We start from the raw sequence: 17,173 nt of genomic DNA, 5'->3' as shown, positions 1-17,173 counted from the left end.
CCTACCGCATCCCAAAACCAGTCCAGCTCGTCCCTGCCTCCCTGACCTGTTCTTCCTCCCACCTATCCCCTCCTTCCACCTCAAGCCACACCTCCATCTCCTACCGACCAACCTCATCCCGCCCCCTTGACCTGTCCGTCCTCCCTGGACTGACCTATCCCCTTCCTAACTCCCTACCTACACTCACCTTTACTGGCTCCGTCCGACGGCTAATAATTGTCCTAGTGCACAGGGGATTCCTATAGCATTGACGGGTCTGGAAGGAGCTGTAAGACTGAGTCGTCAATAAACTCTACCCATTGGGCTGTTGTGATGTAGGAGGACAAGATTCAAGTCCCACCAGCTACAGCGATGTGTTGTAATATGTCAAAACAGGTCAGTAAAAAAAAAATTGCCCTACCCACAATGGAAGGTGTTCTGATTTTCTGTCCCATCTACTGGTTTGGATCCAGAGTTCACATCAGAATGATAAACAGGAGGAAGGGACCGTGGCTGGTTTAACGACCTCACTTGATAATATAGAGGCTTTTATGGTGCAGTGGTCGTATTTCTACATCTGAGGTCGGAGGCCCGTGCTCAAGTCTCACCTGCTCCAGAGATGTGTCATATCACATCCGAACACAACGATTGAAGTATAAACATCGAGGAAGATCTAAGGTGATCTGAGCATCACTGTTTGGACTCTTTGGATTAGATTTTCATTGTACATTTAGCTGCAGATTGATGATTGCATTCCTGGAAGGCATACTGATAAGCCCATAGGATACAGGAGCAGAATTAGGCCATTCAGCCCATTGAGTCTGCTGTGCCATTCAATCATGGCTGATATGTTTCTCAATCTCCTGCCTTCGCACCGTAACCCTTGATTCCTATACCAATCAAGAAACTATCTATCTCTGTCTTAAAGACACTCAATGATTTGGCCCACCACAGCCCTCTGCAGCACTTTCATTGATTCATCACCCTTTGGCTGAAGAGATTCCTCCTCAGGGTTGTCCCTTCACTCTGAAGCTGTGCCCTCAGGTCCTAGTCTCTCCTATGAGTGGAAACATCTTCTACACGTCCAATCTATCCAGGCCTCTTGGTATTTTGTACATTTCAATCAGATTCCACCATCCCCCACAACCAATCCTTCTAAACTCCATCGAGTACAGACCCAGCTGCTCCTCACATGACAAGCCATTCTTGAAAACCTCCTCTGAACCCCCTCCAAGGCCAGCACATCCTTCCTTAGATACGCTACGCAAAACTGCTCACAATATTTCAAATGCTTCTGGAAGGTTCAGCACTGATTGTAGAGAGCGTGCGAGGGGTGTGGTGTGGATTTGGGAGACTCAGCAAGCCTCCTGCACCACTCCCGTCCCCTACCTCCTAACACCAGCTTGTTAAACCTCACAAGGATCCTGCTAAGGAGAAAGACGGGGAAGGCAAGAAGGGAATTTTCAAAATGGGAAGTGGGCACCCTTGGGTGCATGTCAGTGATTAGCTGTTAAGAGTGATGTTGTTCAGTGTGGATAAGGATCCTAAGGGAAGGAGAAGCTGGGGAGATGAAATGGTTAGGAAAGTCTGGAAGAGTCAGTAGAGAGAAACTGTTCCCGTTGGTGCAGAGATTGAGAACGAGAGAGAATAGATTTAAAGCGAGGGGCCAAAGAAGCAATGGAGACACGAGGAGAAGCCTTCACGGTGCAGTGTGAGCTGCTGGGATATGGGGGAGTGTGTGGTGGAGGCAACTGTAGTCAAGGAAGGAATGGGATTCCTATTTGAAAAGGAGAAGTCACAGGGAGAAGGTGGGGAGATGGCACTGGATGCATTGCTCCTCCAGAGAACTAGCCGGACACGCCGTGCAACCACTCTGTGTGGAATGGAATGATTGAGACATGGAGCTCTGGCTACTTTCCTGTTGGCTATCTGCCTGCTTCTCTGCACGGCAATGAATACCTGCAGCCCACGACGCCCAGCAAGGCAGTGGAGAGACATGTGATGGCCACTTGCCTGCCTTTCAGCAGGATCCACTTCCAAAACACACCTGCCATTGCCGATTGGGTGTTGTAATTGCTCCTGGCCTAATTAGCTGAGACTGGGGGTAATATACTGATATGGATTGAGGATTGGTTCACGGAAGGACAACAGAGGATACATCTGGATCAGAACATGAATAGGAAAGGTCTGGAGGGATATGGGTCAAACACAGGCAGGTGGGACTAGTTTAGTTTGGGAACATGGTCAGCATGGCCTGGTTGGACTGAAGGGTCTGTTTCCATGCTGTACAACTCTATGATTCTAACTGGGTACAGGCCTTGACCGGTAAAAGGATGCAAAGAGGCTTCAAGGGGATTTTGACCGACTGAGTGAATGTGCAAGAACTTGGTTGATGAACATAATTGAAAATTCTAACAGGGAGATGTTTCCCTGGTTGGGGAGTTTAGAACAGGGATCAGAATCTCAGGACACAGGGTAGACCACTCAGAACTGAGAAGAGGAAAGATTTCTTCATAGAGTAGTGAACCTCTACTACAGAAAGCTGTGGAGGCCAAGTCACTGAGCAGATTCATAAAAAGAGATGGATAAATGTTTGGATGTGGGGAGACAGTGGATTATGACATTGAGATAGAAGATCAGCCATGATCATATTGAATGGTGGAATAGGGCCATATGACACCATCCTGCTCCTCATTTCTATAATGTGGATAAGTGTGAGGCTTTTCTGTTTAATAGGAGGGATAGAGGCACAGAGTATTTTTTTTGTAAATGGTGAGAGATTGGAAAATGGTGATGTCCAAAGGGATTGCGTGTCTTTGTCCATAAGTCACCAAAGCTAACCTGTAGATGCAGCAAGTACTTAGGAAGATAAATGGCACGTTGGCCTTTGTCGCAAGAGGATATGAGGACAGGAGTAAAGATGTCTTGCTTTATTTGTATGGAACCTTAGTGAGACAGCACCTGGACAATTATGTGCAATCCTAGCCCCCTTACCTCAGGAAGGGTACACTTGCCATAAAGAGGGGACACCCAAGATTTCCCAGACTAATTCCTGGGGTGACCGAACTGTCCAAGAGGATGGATTGAGGAAACCAGGGCCTGTACTTCCTGGAGTTTAGAAGAATGATAAGTGACCTTATTGAAACAAAATTCTTTCAGGTCTCAACAGGGCAGTTGCACAAAGGATGTTTTTGGCTTCTGGGGGTGCGGTTGGAGCGTCTACAATCAGGAACATGGTCCCAGATTAAAGAACATTGAGGACTGAGATAAAGATGAACTTCTGGACTTAGAGGATAGTGGCTGTTTGGAATTCCGTAACTGAGAGGGATGTGGAGGCTCAGACATTAAATGGATTCAAGGTAGAAATTCATCATCATCATCATGGAATCCCTACAGTTCAGGAACAGGCCATTCAGACCATTGAATTTACTCCGACCCTCTGAAGAGCATCCAAACACACCTGCCCCCCCCCACAACCTTATTCCCTCTAATCCTGCATTTCCCCCTGGCTAATCCACCTAGTCTGTACATTCCTGGACACTATGGGGGCAATTTAGCATGGCCAATCCACCCTAACCTGCACATCTTTGGACTGTGGGAGGAAACCGGAGCACCCGGAGGAAACCCACATAGACATGGGGAGAACATGCAAACTCCACACAGACAGAATTGATGCATTTCTGGGGATCAGTGACATTGAGAGATGTGTGAAAATGCCATGGAGCTAGGTGATCAGAGTGACCTAGAATGGTGGAGCAGGCTCGAGGACCTATTCCTGCTCTCTTGTTTCTTGTTGTATTTGCGTTTGAAGATGGCGTCGGGATTACCCAGGCATTGGCTCCTGACTCCGGAATGAAAATTTGGCCGAACCTTGTGACTGGAGCTCCGGATGGACACAGATCGATGTCGAACAGGGCAGGGGTTTTATCTCTTGGTCCCCTCAGGCCTCTCGCCATCCATGGATGAGTTGGCATGGAACTGGACACCAAAACACGATGCTACATTCAAATGGTTTCATGGTGGGGTCGGGGTGTGGTTTGGGGACAGGACTTGGTTCTGGCTGCACTGTGCCCCTTTCCCCTTCATCCTCAGTCTTGCTGTAGCAGCTGAATTTTTGGAACATAGCAAGTGCTTGGAGCTGCAGCGTACAGCCTTCCCAAATACTGTGCTGCTCAGTTCTGACTAATTGTGCTGACCACTGGCATTTGTTACTCAGGAGCAGGCGTAGGCCCCTTAAGCTTGCTCCATCGTTCAGTTAGATGATGGCTCCTCAACACCATTCACCATCTGGTGTCCTGCATCAGCTCTTGCACACAGTCATGGAGTTCAGAGCATTAACACTTCATGTGCAACATGTTTACATGGTGACTGTCCCGCAGACATAGCTCACAAGAGGGGTACATTTGCTCATGACCCCACTGTGTCTACTGCCACTCGCCTCGCCTCATATACTGGAGCGTATGCGCAACTAGGACGAGACAACAATCAAGCTTTAGGTTATGCAGAGAGAGAGACACTAACCATCTCCAACACGAGAGAATCGAAACATTGCCACTGATCTTCAGCAGCATTACCATCACTGAATCCCCCCCGCTATCAACTTCCTGGAGGTTACCACAGACCAGAAACTGAACTGGACTAGCCGTATGAATGCAGTGGCTGCAAGGACAGGTCAGGTGCGAGGAATTCAGTGGGAAATAACTCACATCCTGACTCGCCAAAGTCTGCCCACCATCGACAAGGCACAAGTCAGGAGCGTGCTCCCCACTGGCCTGGATGGGTGCAGCTCCAACAACGCTGAAGAAACTTGACACCATCCAGGACAAAGTAGATCAATGTTGGACAGGGCAGGAGTTTACCTCTTGGTTCCCTCAAGACTCTAGCCATCCACGGATGAGTTGGGCACCTGATGAACGATGCCGCATTCAAATGGTTTTATGAAGACCGATCTGGCACAAACATTCACCACCTTCAAGACAACGTCAGCAGCATGCACCATCTCAAAATGCACGGCAGGAACTCACCAAGACCCTTTGGATGGCACCTTTCAGACCCGCGACCTCCGCCATCCAGAAGGACAAGGGGTAACTGATGTGTGGGAACACCAATGTCTCCCTGTTTCCCTCCGAACCAGACACTGTCCTGATATGGAATGATAATGGCTATTCCCCCACTGTCGCGGACTCAAAATCCAGCAACTCCCTTCCTAACAGGACTGTGGGTGACCCCTAAGGCTCTTCAAGAAGGTGATTCACAACCACTACCGTCTCGAGGGCAGTTGGGGATGAACAACAGACGGTGGTCTTGTCAGAGATGCTCAAACCCTACCAATGGGTTGGTGAAATCCCCGAGAGGAAAGGACAGCACTTTCATGGGATCTGACTGTGCCTTTGAATTCCAAAGTCCCACAACCTCCTAACTTCAACAACAAATACTTTGCTTTTAGGTAGCAACTTTGCAGCGGCATAAACGGCCCAGTGCATCCCACAGGAATCCGACAAAATTTGACACCGGGCCATTCAATAAGGTTTTAGAAGCAGAAGTGACCAAAATCTTGATCAGTATTACAGGTCACCTTAAAGGAGGGACGAGAGGTGGACAGCTTCAGGGAAGGTCTGGGGGTTTGGGTTACTGAAGATGCAGCCACCCCTTCTTCCATTTTGTTTCCTTTCCTATGCCAATTCTGTTTTCTCTCTCACTTTCCCTTTGTGCTGTACCCAGTGATACTTGAAAACAAATGTATTGGGGTCTAAGTTTGAAATCGTTGATCTCAGCATTGAGTTTGGAAGACTGTAAACCTGGTGGAAGGATGAGATGCTGTTGTTGAGCTTTATTGGAACTGCACAACAGGCTGGGGACAAGAGGTCAGTGGGAGGAGCAAGATGGAGAATTAGAATTACAGGCAGCCAGTAACATGGAGCCTTTGAGAGAAAAAGCCTTTGGGGCTATCACCATGGCAATGCCTCAACCAATAGGGATCGACTTGCCAATCAATCAACACCCTTTTTCGCATAGGATCGATTGTTCAGGAGGTGAGATCCTCACTGCGGGATTCCTAGCTGAAATAACTCCATGGAGGCCAGCATCAGTCACCAGGTCACCCATTATTTACACAGGCACAGTACACAGACGAGCTAGATCAGAGCCAGTCCCTAGAGTGAGGAGGATCCCTGAGACTCCTATTTCTGTCTGTCAGCCAGGATTCGCTGATTGGGGCTGTTAACCTGGGCCAATCAGGGAACTCATTCTCAATGAGATCTACCTGACCAACCTCATTCCAATCTCTACACCAGCCTTCTGATGTGTTGTTGTAGCTGCAGGGTTTTGTATGATCAATCCGACTCAATTTCTGGTCAGTGGTTACACCCAGGATGTCGATTCAGGATGTGGGATTCAGAGAAGGTAATGCCATTGGATGTCAAGGGGAAGCTGATTAAATGTTGTCTTGTTGGAAATGGCTGTTACTTGTGAAGAAATCCAGAAGGGGGCTTTGCCCAGCAATTTGGGTGGTTCAAAAGAAGAACAAAGCACCTCTGGAATCTGGAACTTGCTTTTCCAAAAGACTGATGTGGATCTACTGGGGGCATTGATTTTTGTAGGGTAACGTAATCAATGTTAAAACACTAAAAATAAGAGCAGGAGTAGACCATTTGGTCTCCCCAGGCATCCCACCCTGGTGATGACCTCCTACAACCTCTTCAGTCAGGCAGAAGATACAGAACAAAAACAGAAGCTGCTGGAAAAGCTTTTTCTGAAGGAAAAAACAGAGTTTCAGGTCCGGTGATCCTTCCTCAGAACTGATAGTGGCTGGGAAAACATCAGTTTATATGCAGAAAATAGGAAGGGGAATGGGGTAGGGAGTAAATGATAGGATAGAGAAAGACAGTTGGACAGACAAAGGAGTTGCTAACAATCAGGCTGGGAGGGTGAGTAGTTGTTAATGGGGTCTGTTAGTGACTAACAACAGGGGGTGTGGAATGGCAGGCTATGTGGTACAAGGCCTGGTGTGTGGGGTAGGGGGCTGGGACCTGGGAGAGTTTAGGCCCTAAAATTATTGAACTCGATATTGAGTCCGGAGGGCTGTAGGGTCCCCAAGTGGAAAATGTGGTGAGAGATAGCAGGAACTGCAGATGCTGGAGAATCTGACATAACAAGGTGTAGAGTTGGATGAACACAGCAGGCCAAGCAGCATCAGAGGAGCAGGAAGGCTGACGTTTCGGGCCTAGACCCCTCTTCAGAAAATGTGGTGTTGTTCCTCCAGCTTGCATTGGGCTTCGCTGGAACACTGCAGCAAGCCAGAGACAGATGTTGGCCAGGGAAAGGGTGGTGCGTTAAAGTGGCAGGCAAAAGGTAGTTCAGGGTCTTTTTTGCGAGCAGAACATTGATGTTCTGCGAAGCAGTCACCAAGTCTACACTTTCTTTCCCCAATGTAGAGGAGACCACATTGTGAGCAGCGAATGCAGTAGAACAGATTCTGGGAAGTGCAGGTGAAGTGTTGCTTCACCTGGAAGGTATGTTTGGGCCCTTAGATACTGGGGAGGGAGGAGGTAAATGGGCAGGTGTTGCACCTTTGCTGGTTACAGGGAAAGGTGCCGTGGGGTTGTAGGGGTATTACTGGGGGTAAAGGAAGTGTGGACCAGGGTGTCCCGGAGGGAACGGTCCCTGCAGAAGGCGGACAAGGGAGGGGAGGGGAATATGTGTCTGGTGGTGGCATCTCGCTGGAGGTGGCAGAAATGGTGCCTGATGATCTTCTGGATGTGGATGCTGGTGGGAAGCCTGAACACAGGTACAAGCAAGTTGAGGAACAGCTTCTTTCCAGCCATTATCAGACTGTTGAATGGACTCCAGCCTCAAATAATGTAACCTGCAATGTAACCTGTATGCCTCTTAGTCTTTTTGATCTGTCCATCCTTTGCTTGCTGTGATCTGCCTGTACCGCTCATATACAAAGCTTTTCACTGTACTTCGGTACACATGACATTAAATCAAAATCAATCAATATATGGTGATGGCTGATCTTCAATTCCACTTTCCTGCCCTGTGACCCTCGATTTCCTGAGAAGCTAAACGTCTCTAGATCTCAGATGTAAACATCCTCAATGACTGAGAATCTACAGCCCTCTGCGATAGAGAATTCCAGAGATTCACCGCGATCTGAGGGAATCCATTTCTTTTTGTTATCTAAGTCCTAAATAATCAACTGTTTGTCCTGTGGCTTTTACTCATGGGGTGAGGCATCATAAGCAAGACCAGTACCTGCTGCCCATCTCTAATCACCCCTGAACTTGTGAGGCCATTTCAGAGGGCAATTCTGGGTCAGCCCCATTGCTATGGGTCTGGAGTCACATGTAGGCCAGACCAGGTAAGGATGGCAGATTTCCTTCCCTAAAGGACATCAGTAAACCAACTGGTTTTTTTACGACAATCAGTGGTAATTTCATGGTCACTATTACCGGGATTGGAGTCATAGAGTCGTAGAGATATACAGTACAGAAACAGACCCTTCGGTCCAACTCGTCCATGCCGGCCAGATATCCTGAATTAATCAGGTCCCATTTGGCCCATATCCCTCTAAAACCTTCCTACTCATTTACCCATCCAGATGCCTTTTAAATGTTGTAATTGTACCAGTTTCCACTACTTCCTTTGGCAGCTCATTCCATACACGCACCACCCTCTGTGTGAAAAAGTTGCCCCTTAGGTCCCTTTTAAATCTTTCCTCTCTCACCTTAAACCTACACCCTCTAGTTTTAAACTCCTGTGCCCTGGGGAAAAGACCTTGGCTATTCACTCTATCCGTGCCCCTCATGATGTTATAAACCTCTTTAAGATCACCTCTCATCCTCCAACACTCTAAGGTAGAACAGTCCCAGCCTATTCAGCCTCTCCCTATATCTCAAACCCTCTGATCCTGGCAACATCCTTGTAAATCTTTTCTGAACCCTTTCAAGCTCCACAACAGCCTTAGCTTTAAACCCTGACTTTTTATCAATTGACTTTAAATTCTACCAGCTGTCCTGGTGAGATTCGAACGCACATTCCCAAGAACATTAACCTGAGCGTCTGGATAACTAGCCATTGTGCCATCATCTCCCCTCATGGGAATTGTGCCCCATCTGTATATTCCCCAACCTGGGGAAACAATCTCTGCGTCTGCACTCAGATAAAGGCTGTGGATGCTGGAAATTCTGAAAGAAAACCAGAAATTGCTGGAGAAACTCAGAAGCTCTGTAGCCACTGTTACGTTTCAAGTTCGGTATGACCTCTTCAGAACACTTGCTAAGTTTCTGCAGCCTTTCAGGGCTTATAGATTCAAACTAAGTGGCAGAAGGGTTAAGGGGGATTTGAGGAAAAACTTGTTTTACACAGAGAGTGGTGGGTGCTTGGAATTTGCTGCCTGAGTTGGTGGTGGAGACAGAGACATAAACTCTTTTAAAAATTACCTGGATCTGCACCTTGCGTGCTGTAAGCTGCAGGGCTATGGGCCACGTGCAGGAAGATGGGATTAGAAAGGGCATCTGGCTGTCTTTGGATCGGCACGGATAAGATGGGCCAAATGGCCTCCCTCTATATCATTTTTATGGTCTTGTGGTTATCTGTGTTTGTTTCTGTGTCTATTCTGTTGAAGCCCTCTGGAAATGTCCACGTTTCAATGAGATCAGCTCTCACATTCCTGAGAGTATAAACCCAATTTGTTCAGCCTTTTGTCATCAGACCACCCCATCATTCCCTGGGAACACCCCTGGGAACAATCCGGTGAATCTTCACCTTACTGTGTCTCCAAAAGAAGAACATTCCTCTCTAGATACGGAGGTGAAAACTGCACTCAGTTCTCTGAGTGCAATCTCAAGATCAGATGAATTTGAGCCATAAATTGTCCTGGATGTAATTGAAAGGGGGAACAGGTCTGAAGTCTTGCGTGGAGTCTCCTGTGACTATTTCTTTGCTGACACTTGGCACTGATGCTGCCTCCTGCTGCCAGGATTGGGTATAATGGGTCTTTTCCTCCCTACAGGTGGAGCGGGAGATTGCCATTCTGAAGCTGATCGAGCACCCTCATGTTCTGAAGCTCCATGACGTATACGAAAATAAGAAATATTTGTAGGTATTATATTTTTGGCTTGTTTTACAGGGTGTGCACATGCTCGGTCGCCCTCCGAGACCATTAGAGTGTACCTCCGAACGATTTAGAAAATAAAGTTGGTTTCGCTCTGTGTTAAATCCAGGGAGTGGTGTAAAAGATGCTCAGTGGCTTGGAGTCAGGAGATTGTGGGTTCCAGTCCCGCTCTGGAGACATTTGTGATACTGAGGGTGTGCCACACTGTCAGAGGCACAGCCTTTCAATGTGATGTTAAACTGAGGCCCTTAGGAACCTGTAAATATGTTCATTTTCGTACACTGTTTTGGGTGACAGATTTCCTCCCCTGAAGGGCACTCATGAACCAGATAGAACAATCTGGAAGTTTTAATTATTATTGATGAGACTATTTTATTTCTGAGGGACAAACTCGATGATACTTCAAGTGAACATACTGGAGCTCCATTTTTTAAGTACACAATGCAGAACTGACCAGTATGTCTCATTTGCTAGTTTTCAACATGTTCTTCTGGGTCAGTATAAATGCCCTAGCCATCCTGGTGCGATTCGAACTCAAATACCTGGAACGTGAGCCAAAGCTTCTCTTATTATCTAGTCATGGGATGTGGGCATCACCAGTTAGGCCAGCATTTATTACCCAGAGGGCAGTTAAAAGTCAACCACATTGGTGTGGGTCTGGAGTCACATGTAGGCCAGACCAGGTAAGGATGGCACTTCCTCTCCCTCAAGAACATTTTATGCACCAGATGGATTTTTCCCAAGAATCAACAATGGATTCAAGGTCGTCATCAGATTCTTAATTCCAGATTTTTAAAAAAAATTGAATTCAAATGCCACCATTTGCCATAATTCAAACCCAGGTGCCCAGAACATTACTTGGGTCTCTGGATTAACAGTTCAGTTATAATACCACTAGGCTATCACCCTCTCCGGCTTGATTATAAGGCCAGTGACCTTACCATTGCACTACCATCTCTCAGTTACTGCTTGGTCTTATGGAGAGTGGGGAGGAGGTGTTCAGCCTGGTGCTGTGGGCACTATGAGTCCCTCAGTCACTCTCATTCAGGACAAATTATCGCCACTAAGGTTTGTGGGAGCTTGCTGTGTACAGATTCGCGGTAATGTGTCCTGCTTGACCTATCAGAGTCTGTCCCACTTCCAGAGCACTTGGCTGCCTCTCATGCCCTGAGGTTGTGGAAAGCATCAGACGAATACAGTTGACTTTCTGTCTCTTCAGTTGGCAGGTACAGGAGAGTTTGACACAAAATATTCCTCTATGCTAGTCCATTGCGCAGTGGGTATTCGATTGAAATTGCCCCCAAACCCAATTCACCGTGAGTCGGGGAGCTGAAATTCCATCCAAATAGCCCAGGCTGCATTTAAATACTAGATCAATGAGAGAGCCTGTAAAGCTGCTTCAACCTCACCTCTTCCAGTTTAATTAAAACATTTAACTTTTATTGACAGTAACGTTGAATGTTCTTGGGACTCTGCACGTTTTCCTGCCTCGCGTTCTGTTTGTTTCTTTCAGGATTTTGTGTCTGGAGTTGATTCATCTATGTCAAAGTATCAGCTCTAACTTTTAAGAGGGTATTTTCTTCCTGTTACCTTCTTCCTTTTTTCCACTATCCTTTCTTTCTTCCCACTGTTCTTCTCTGCATCCCTCTGTCCCACCCTTCTCCTCTGTACTTCCCTCCTTCCCTTTATCCATCCCTACTTCTGTTATCCTCCCTCCTTCCATCCCTCGAGCAGTCCTCCCTTTCTCTGTCCATTCCTTTTTTCCCTCACACGCTTCCTCTCTCTCTCACTCTCCACCCATACCTTCCTGTATCTTTCCTTCACCTTCTCTCTGTCTTCCATTCTCTCTTCTCTCTCACTTATGCCTTTCTTTCTCTCTGTCTTCCATTCTCTCTTTGCTCTCTCTTATGCCTTTCTTTCTGTCTGTCTTCCATTCTCTCTTCTCTCTCTCTTATGCCTTTCGTTCTCTCTGTCTTCCATTCTCTCTTCGCTCTCTCTTATGCCTTTCTTTCTCTCTGTCTTCCATTCTCTCGTCTCTCTCTCTTATGCCTTTCTTTCTCTCTGTCTTCCATTCTCTCTTCTCTCTCTCTTATGCCTTTCTTTCTCTCTGTCTTCCATTTTCTCGTCTCTCTCACTTATGCCTTTCTTTCTCTCTCTCACTCCTTCCCTGCCACCCTTGCAGGAGCAAAGGAGTGGATTGTGGGCTGGTGGACTTGACATCAAACTAAAAAGGTTCATTGCGTTAAGTTTCCAATTTTGGGTGAACTTTTCGCAGCGAGTTAATGTTCCCAGCAGAAATATAAATCACCTGAAACATGAATGTTGTGGCTTCAGATCGCTATCTGTGATAGGCTGCAGTCCAAACCCACTGCCAGACTCCCGAAAGCAATGGCCTCTTCTGTTAAGGGTCACTGGCTATTCACTGCTGTGTACCGCAATGGCCTGCCCAGATGTCCTCATGTGTCTCAGCACATCCTTGGTATAACTGGATTCAACTCAGAGGAATGTCAAGAAGCTATAGACAATGTCTCTGAGGTCAGAAGTGAAAATTCAATGGAGATGAAAGCTCAGGCTTAAGCTATGATCCCCTCTATGGTCACATGGGCTCATATGCGGAGGATGTCCAATTGACTGGGAGGCAGATTGACACCACGGCTGTAGCCCCTCAGCAAAAGCCAGCACCGTTAAGAGAGGAGGGCAGTTAAAAGGCAAAAAAGAATGGATTTGCACAATTTTCCAGGAGAAACCAGTAAAAGAATTCAGACCAATACCTTCATTTCCAACTTCTACTTTTTTTTTGCTCTTTTTTTCCCCCTTTGGTGCAGGGGCCTGGTGACAGGCTTGTCAATGCTTACGTTGCTAGGGGCCGTCATTACCAGGCCATGGACAGATAGGCGTCACAGTGTGTTGCTAACAGTTGTAGGGGCAATGGAGCCAGAGGCCTAGTGTGTTTAAATACTAAGACCCACTGATACAGGAATCTGGAGAGAGGCCTTTGAGTATATTGCTAAGGGCCACCGACACCGAGGCAAAGGCCTACATGGGTCCTAAATGAAGAGTCTGTCGTTTAAGGGCCACTGGTGCAAGGAATCGATCTGGAGTTCAATCCTCAGTTAGTAAGAAGCATTTGAGGTGACTAACTTTGCAAAGTGTCGAGCCCTGTTTTCAGTTTCATTGAATTTTCCTTCCTACTTTCAGGTACTTAGTGTTAGAACATGTGTCCGGAGGGGAACTGTTTGATTACCTTGTCAAGAAGGGGAGATTGACACCAAAAGAAGCTCGCAAATTCTTCCGACAAATTCTATCTGCACTGGATTTCTGTCACAGTCATTCGATATGGTAAGGAGTCATTTTTATCATTGGAAAGCTGTCCCCCTGCAATTTTTCTCCCTATGAGGGGCTGACTCTGGCTGGGCCTGAGGGTCCTTCTCCCCATCTCTCCTGAAGGCACTGGTTCAAGGCTGTTAAATTGTTACTCAGCCCCTGACCACAAACATTGAGTGAAACATCAGTTATACATCTGTGGTCAAGGTAGCATTTATTACACAACACAGTTTTCCCTAAGGGCATTCACACATACTGTAGACCTTTAGAGTATAGGAGTTGGGACGTCATGTTGAGGTTGTACAGGACATTGGTGAGGCCTCTTCTGGAATACTGTGTCCAGTTCTGGTCGCCCTGTCATAGGGAAGGATATTATTAAGCTGGGAAGGTTTCTGAAGAGATTTACCAGAATGTTGCTGGGAATGGAGGGTTTGAATTATAAGGAGAGGCTGGGGCTTTTTACACTGAAACATAGTAAGTTGAGGGGTGATCTTATAGAAATTTATAAAATCATGAGGTATATAGATACAGTGTGTGGCAGCTGTCTTTCCCCAAGGTGGGGATTTCAAGACTAGGGGACATATTTTTAAGGTGAGAGGAGAAATATTTTAAAAAAGATGTGAGGGGCAATTTTTTTACACAGAGGGGTTCATGTGTGGAATGAACTGACAGAAGAAGTGGTGGATGTGGGTACAGTTACAATGTTTAAAAGACATTTGGATAGGTACATGAATATGTTTGGGGGGGATATGGGCCAAACGCAGGCAGGTGGGACTGGTTTAGTTTGGGATTATGGTCGGCATGGACTGGTTGGACCGAAGGGTCTGTTTCTGTGCTGTATGACTCCATGACTTGTTTTCTTAAATTCTTGTCACTAGCCAGGCCAGCGTATATTGCCCGGAGGGCAGTTGAGAGTCGCCTATACTGCTTTGGTCTGGAGTCACATGGAGACCAGAGCAGGTAAGGTTGGCAGATTTCCTACTCTAAAGGGCTGTAGTGAACTAGATGGGCTTGTAACAAGTATGGATGCCAATGGCTAGTCTTTTAAACAAAAATAAATTCCTGATTTTATATTGTCTTCAAATTTCAGCAGCTGTCCATGGTGGGATTTGAACCAGTGCCTCCAGAATGTTAGCCTGGGGTTTGGATTATTAATCCAGTGATATTACCACCACAGGAAGGCTTCCTTCTGAAATGCTGTAGAGTATGGTGCCCAATTGTGGATTCCTGACTTTTAGAAAGGACATAAAAAATATTGATTAGCATGCTTCTAGGGATGAGGAACTTCCATTACTGGGACATAAGGAGATGCAGGGAATGCTTCCCCAGGTACCCTTTGGAGGGAGCAACACGGTGGCTTAGTGATTAGTGCCAGGGACCCGGATTCGATTCCACCCTCGGGCGTTTGTCTGTGTGGAGTTTGCACATTTCCCTGTGTCTGTGTGGGTTTCCTCCGGGTGCTCCGGTTTCTTCCCACTGTCCAAAGATGTGCAGGTTAAGTGGATTGGCCATGCTAAATTCCCTGTAGTGCCCAGGGACGTGCAGGCTAGGTGAATTAGCCATGGGAATTGCAAGGTAACTGGGAGTTGGTGGGGGGGGAGGGGGTGGGGGGGGAGCGGGGGGGGTGGGGGGGGGGGGGGGTGGTGGGGTTGGTGGGGGTGGTGCGCGGAATGCTTTTCAGAGGGTCAGTGTGGATTCAATGATTCCACACTGTGGGGATTCTATGAAAGAAGTTGTAGAGGAGATGGACAAGATTGATATCGAGAGGGGCCTTCGCTGGAGAGATAGGAGCAGGGGTTGAGAACAGGCGTTTGTTAGGGTGATGCCTGAAAGAGTCAAAGTGAAAATGAGAAATTGCCTCATTTTTTTGACTGGCGTGGATCTGGAATCCCCTGGAGAGCAGTGAAGGCAGATTCAATGGTGACTTTAGTAAAAGAATTGGATAATTATCTGCAGAGTAAAGAGGTGCATGGCCTATGGGGGAAAAGGGCACAGGAGTGAGACGGAGTTTGCAGAGAGCTGGCGTGGGAACAGCGGGCTGAATGGCCTCCTGCTGGACTGTGACAATTCCGTGAGTTTCGCTGCTTACAGGCTGGGAATAACAGGAATCTCCCAATATCCTGAGGCTTCTCAGTGGCAGTGAACAGCCGTAATGGACATGGGTGTTAAACAGCAGCTTTGGAATTATCCTTCATTCAAATCACAGCTACAGAGCCCAGGAGTAATTATGTTGCAGGAACAGTGTAATCACATTTCTGATGGGACAGAAGTGTCAGTGCGGGGCTGGGTGATGGATGGAGCTGTGTTTCAATTGAGGACTTGCACAGGTCGGAGACTTGGAGCCCCACGATCTGTTTGAATTCACAACTCGTCCCATGCAATCAAACCAGCACAGAAACAACAGCAACCCAGGGCTAACCCAGACACTGCTGCCTGTAGTTTGATTAGAGGCGTTCAGAATTACAATCAGGGATGGGGAGAGAGGGAGGGGGTGTTTCCACAGGCAGCAGGTGGAGTAACCGTAGAAAACAGATCTGAAATAATTGGCGAAAGGGCCAGAGGAGAGATGAGGTTGAGTTATTTTTAACACACTGCGTTGTTGTGATCTGAAAGGTACTGCTGTGAGGCTGGTGACTTTCCGAGTGTCTATCTGTTCCTGATACCCTCCTTCAGTCCTTAGTTACCTCTCCACTCAACCATTCAAATGATTTGATTTGGTTTATTATTGTCACCTGTACTGAGGTACAGTGAAAAATGTTGTCTTGTGTGCTTTACAGGCAGACAGTACTGTACAAGTGTATCAGAGTAACAGAACAGAGTGCACGATACAGTATTACAGCTGCCCGAGAAGGTGCAGAGGGAGATCAACATTAACATTAAAGAGGTCCATTCAAAAGTCTGATAACAGCGGGGAAGAAGCTGTTCTTGAATCTGTTCGTACATGTATTCAAATTTTTATATCTTCTGCCTGACAGAAGAAGGTGGAAGAGAGTATAACCGGTAAGGGAGGGGTCTTAGATTGTGTTGGCTGCTTTCCAGAGGCAGTGGGAAGTATAGATGGAGTCAATGGAAGGAAGGCTGGTTTGTGTGCTGGACTGGGCTGTGTTCACAACTCTCTGTAGTTTCTTGTAGTCTTGGGCACAGCATTTGCCATATCACGGTGTGATGCATTCAAATAGGATACTTTCTACGGTGCATCACTAGAAATTTGTAAGAGTCTTTATGGACATGCTGAATTTTCTTAGCCTCCTGAGGAAGTAGAGGTGTTGTTGTGGGCAGAATCCTGCTGATGCTAGAAATCTGAAACAAACACAGTGAATGCTGGCGAAACCCAGCAGGTCTGGCAGCATCTGTGGGTAGAGAAACAGAATTAACGTTTCCAGTCTGGTTTTGATTCTTTTTCAGAACCTCTGTTTCTCTCTCAACAGATGAAGCCACACTTGCTGAGTCTGTCCAGTTTATTCAAATGCCCTCCTAGCTGATCACCAACTTTCCAGTCTCCATAAACTTGAGGCTATCCAGCCTGCACTCCATCTCACTCGTTCACGCACTCTCACACACTTAGTCGGTCCAACTTGCACACATTCAGGCATGCATAACATGCACATTCACTCACTCACACACACACACACACAAACACAAACACACACACACACACACTCTCTCACACACACACACACTCAGTGTCTCACACACACACACTCACTCTCACACACTCACTCTCACACACACACACACACACACACACACACA

At 46.9% G+C, this 17,173-nt stretch overlaps 1 protein-coding gene across 1 annotated transcript in view; it reads left to right on the top strand.

Annotated features, from left to right (window-relative positions):
• Positions 1–17,173, top strand: part of LOC125487135 (serine/threonine-protein kinase BRSK2) — a 125,442-nt gene that overhangs the window by 100,486 nt on the left and 7,783 nt on the right. Inside the window, exons 3-4 of the mRNA XM_048617358.1 lie at positions 9,995–10,080; positions 13,295–13,435. Of these exons, the coding sequence (XP_048473315.1) occupies positions 9,995–10,080; positions 13,295–13,435 (227 nt within the window). The remainder of the gene's footprint in view (positions 1–9,994; positions 10,081–13,294; positions 13,436–17,173) is intronic.

This window comes from Rhincodon typus, chromosome 37, assembly GCF_021869965.1.
Source record: "Rhincodon typus isolate 14 chromosome 37, sRhiTyp1.1, whole genome shotgun sequence".
NCBI lineage: Eukaryota > Metazoa > Chordata > Chondrichthyes > Orectolobiformes > Rhincodontidae > Rhincodon > Rhincodon typus.
The sequence above is the reverse complement of the archived record's forward strand: the minus strand, read 5'-3'. Positions and strand labels throughout refer to the sequence as shown.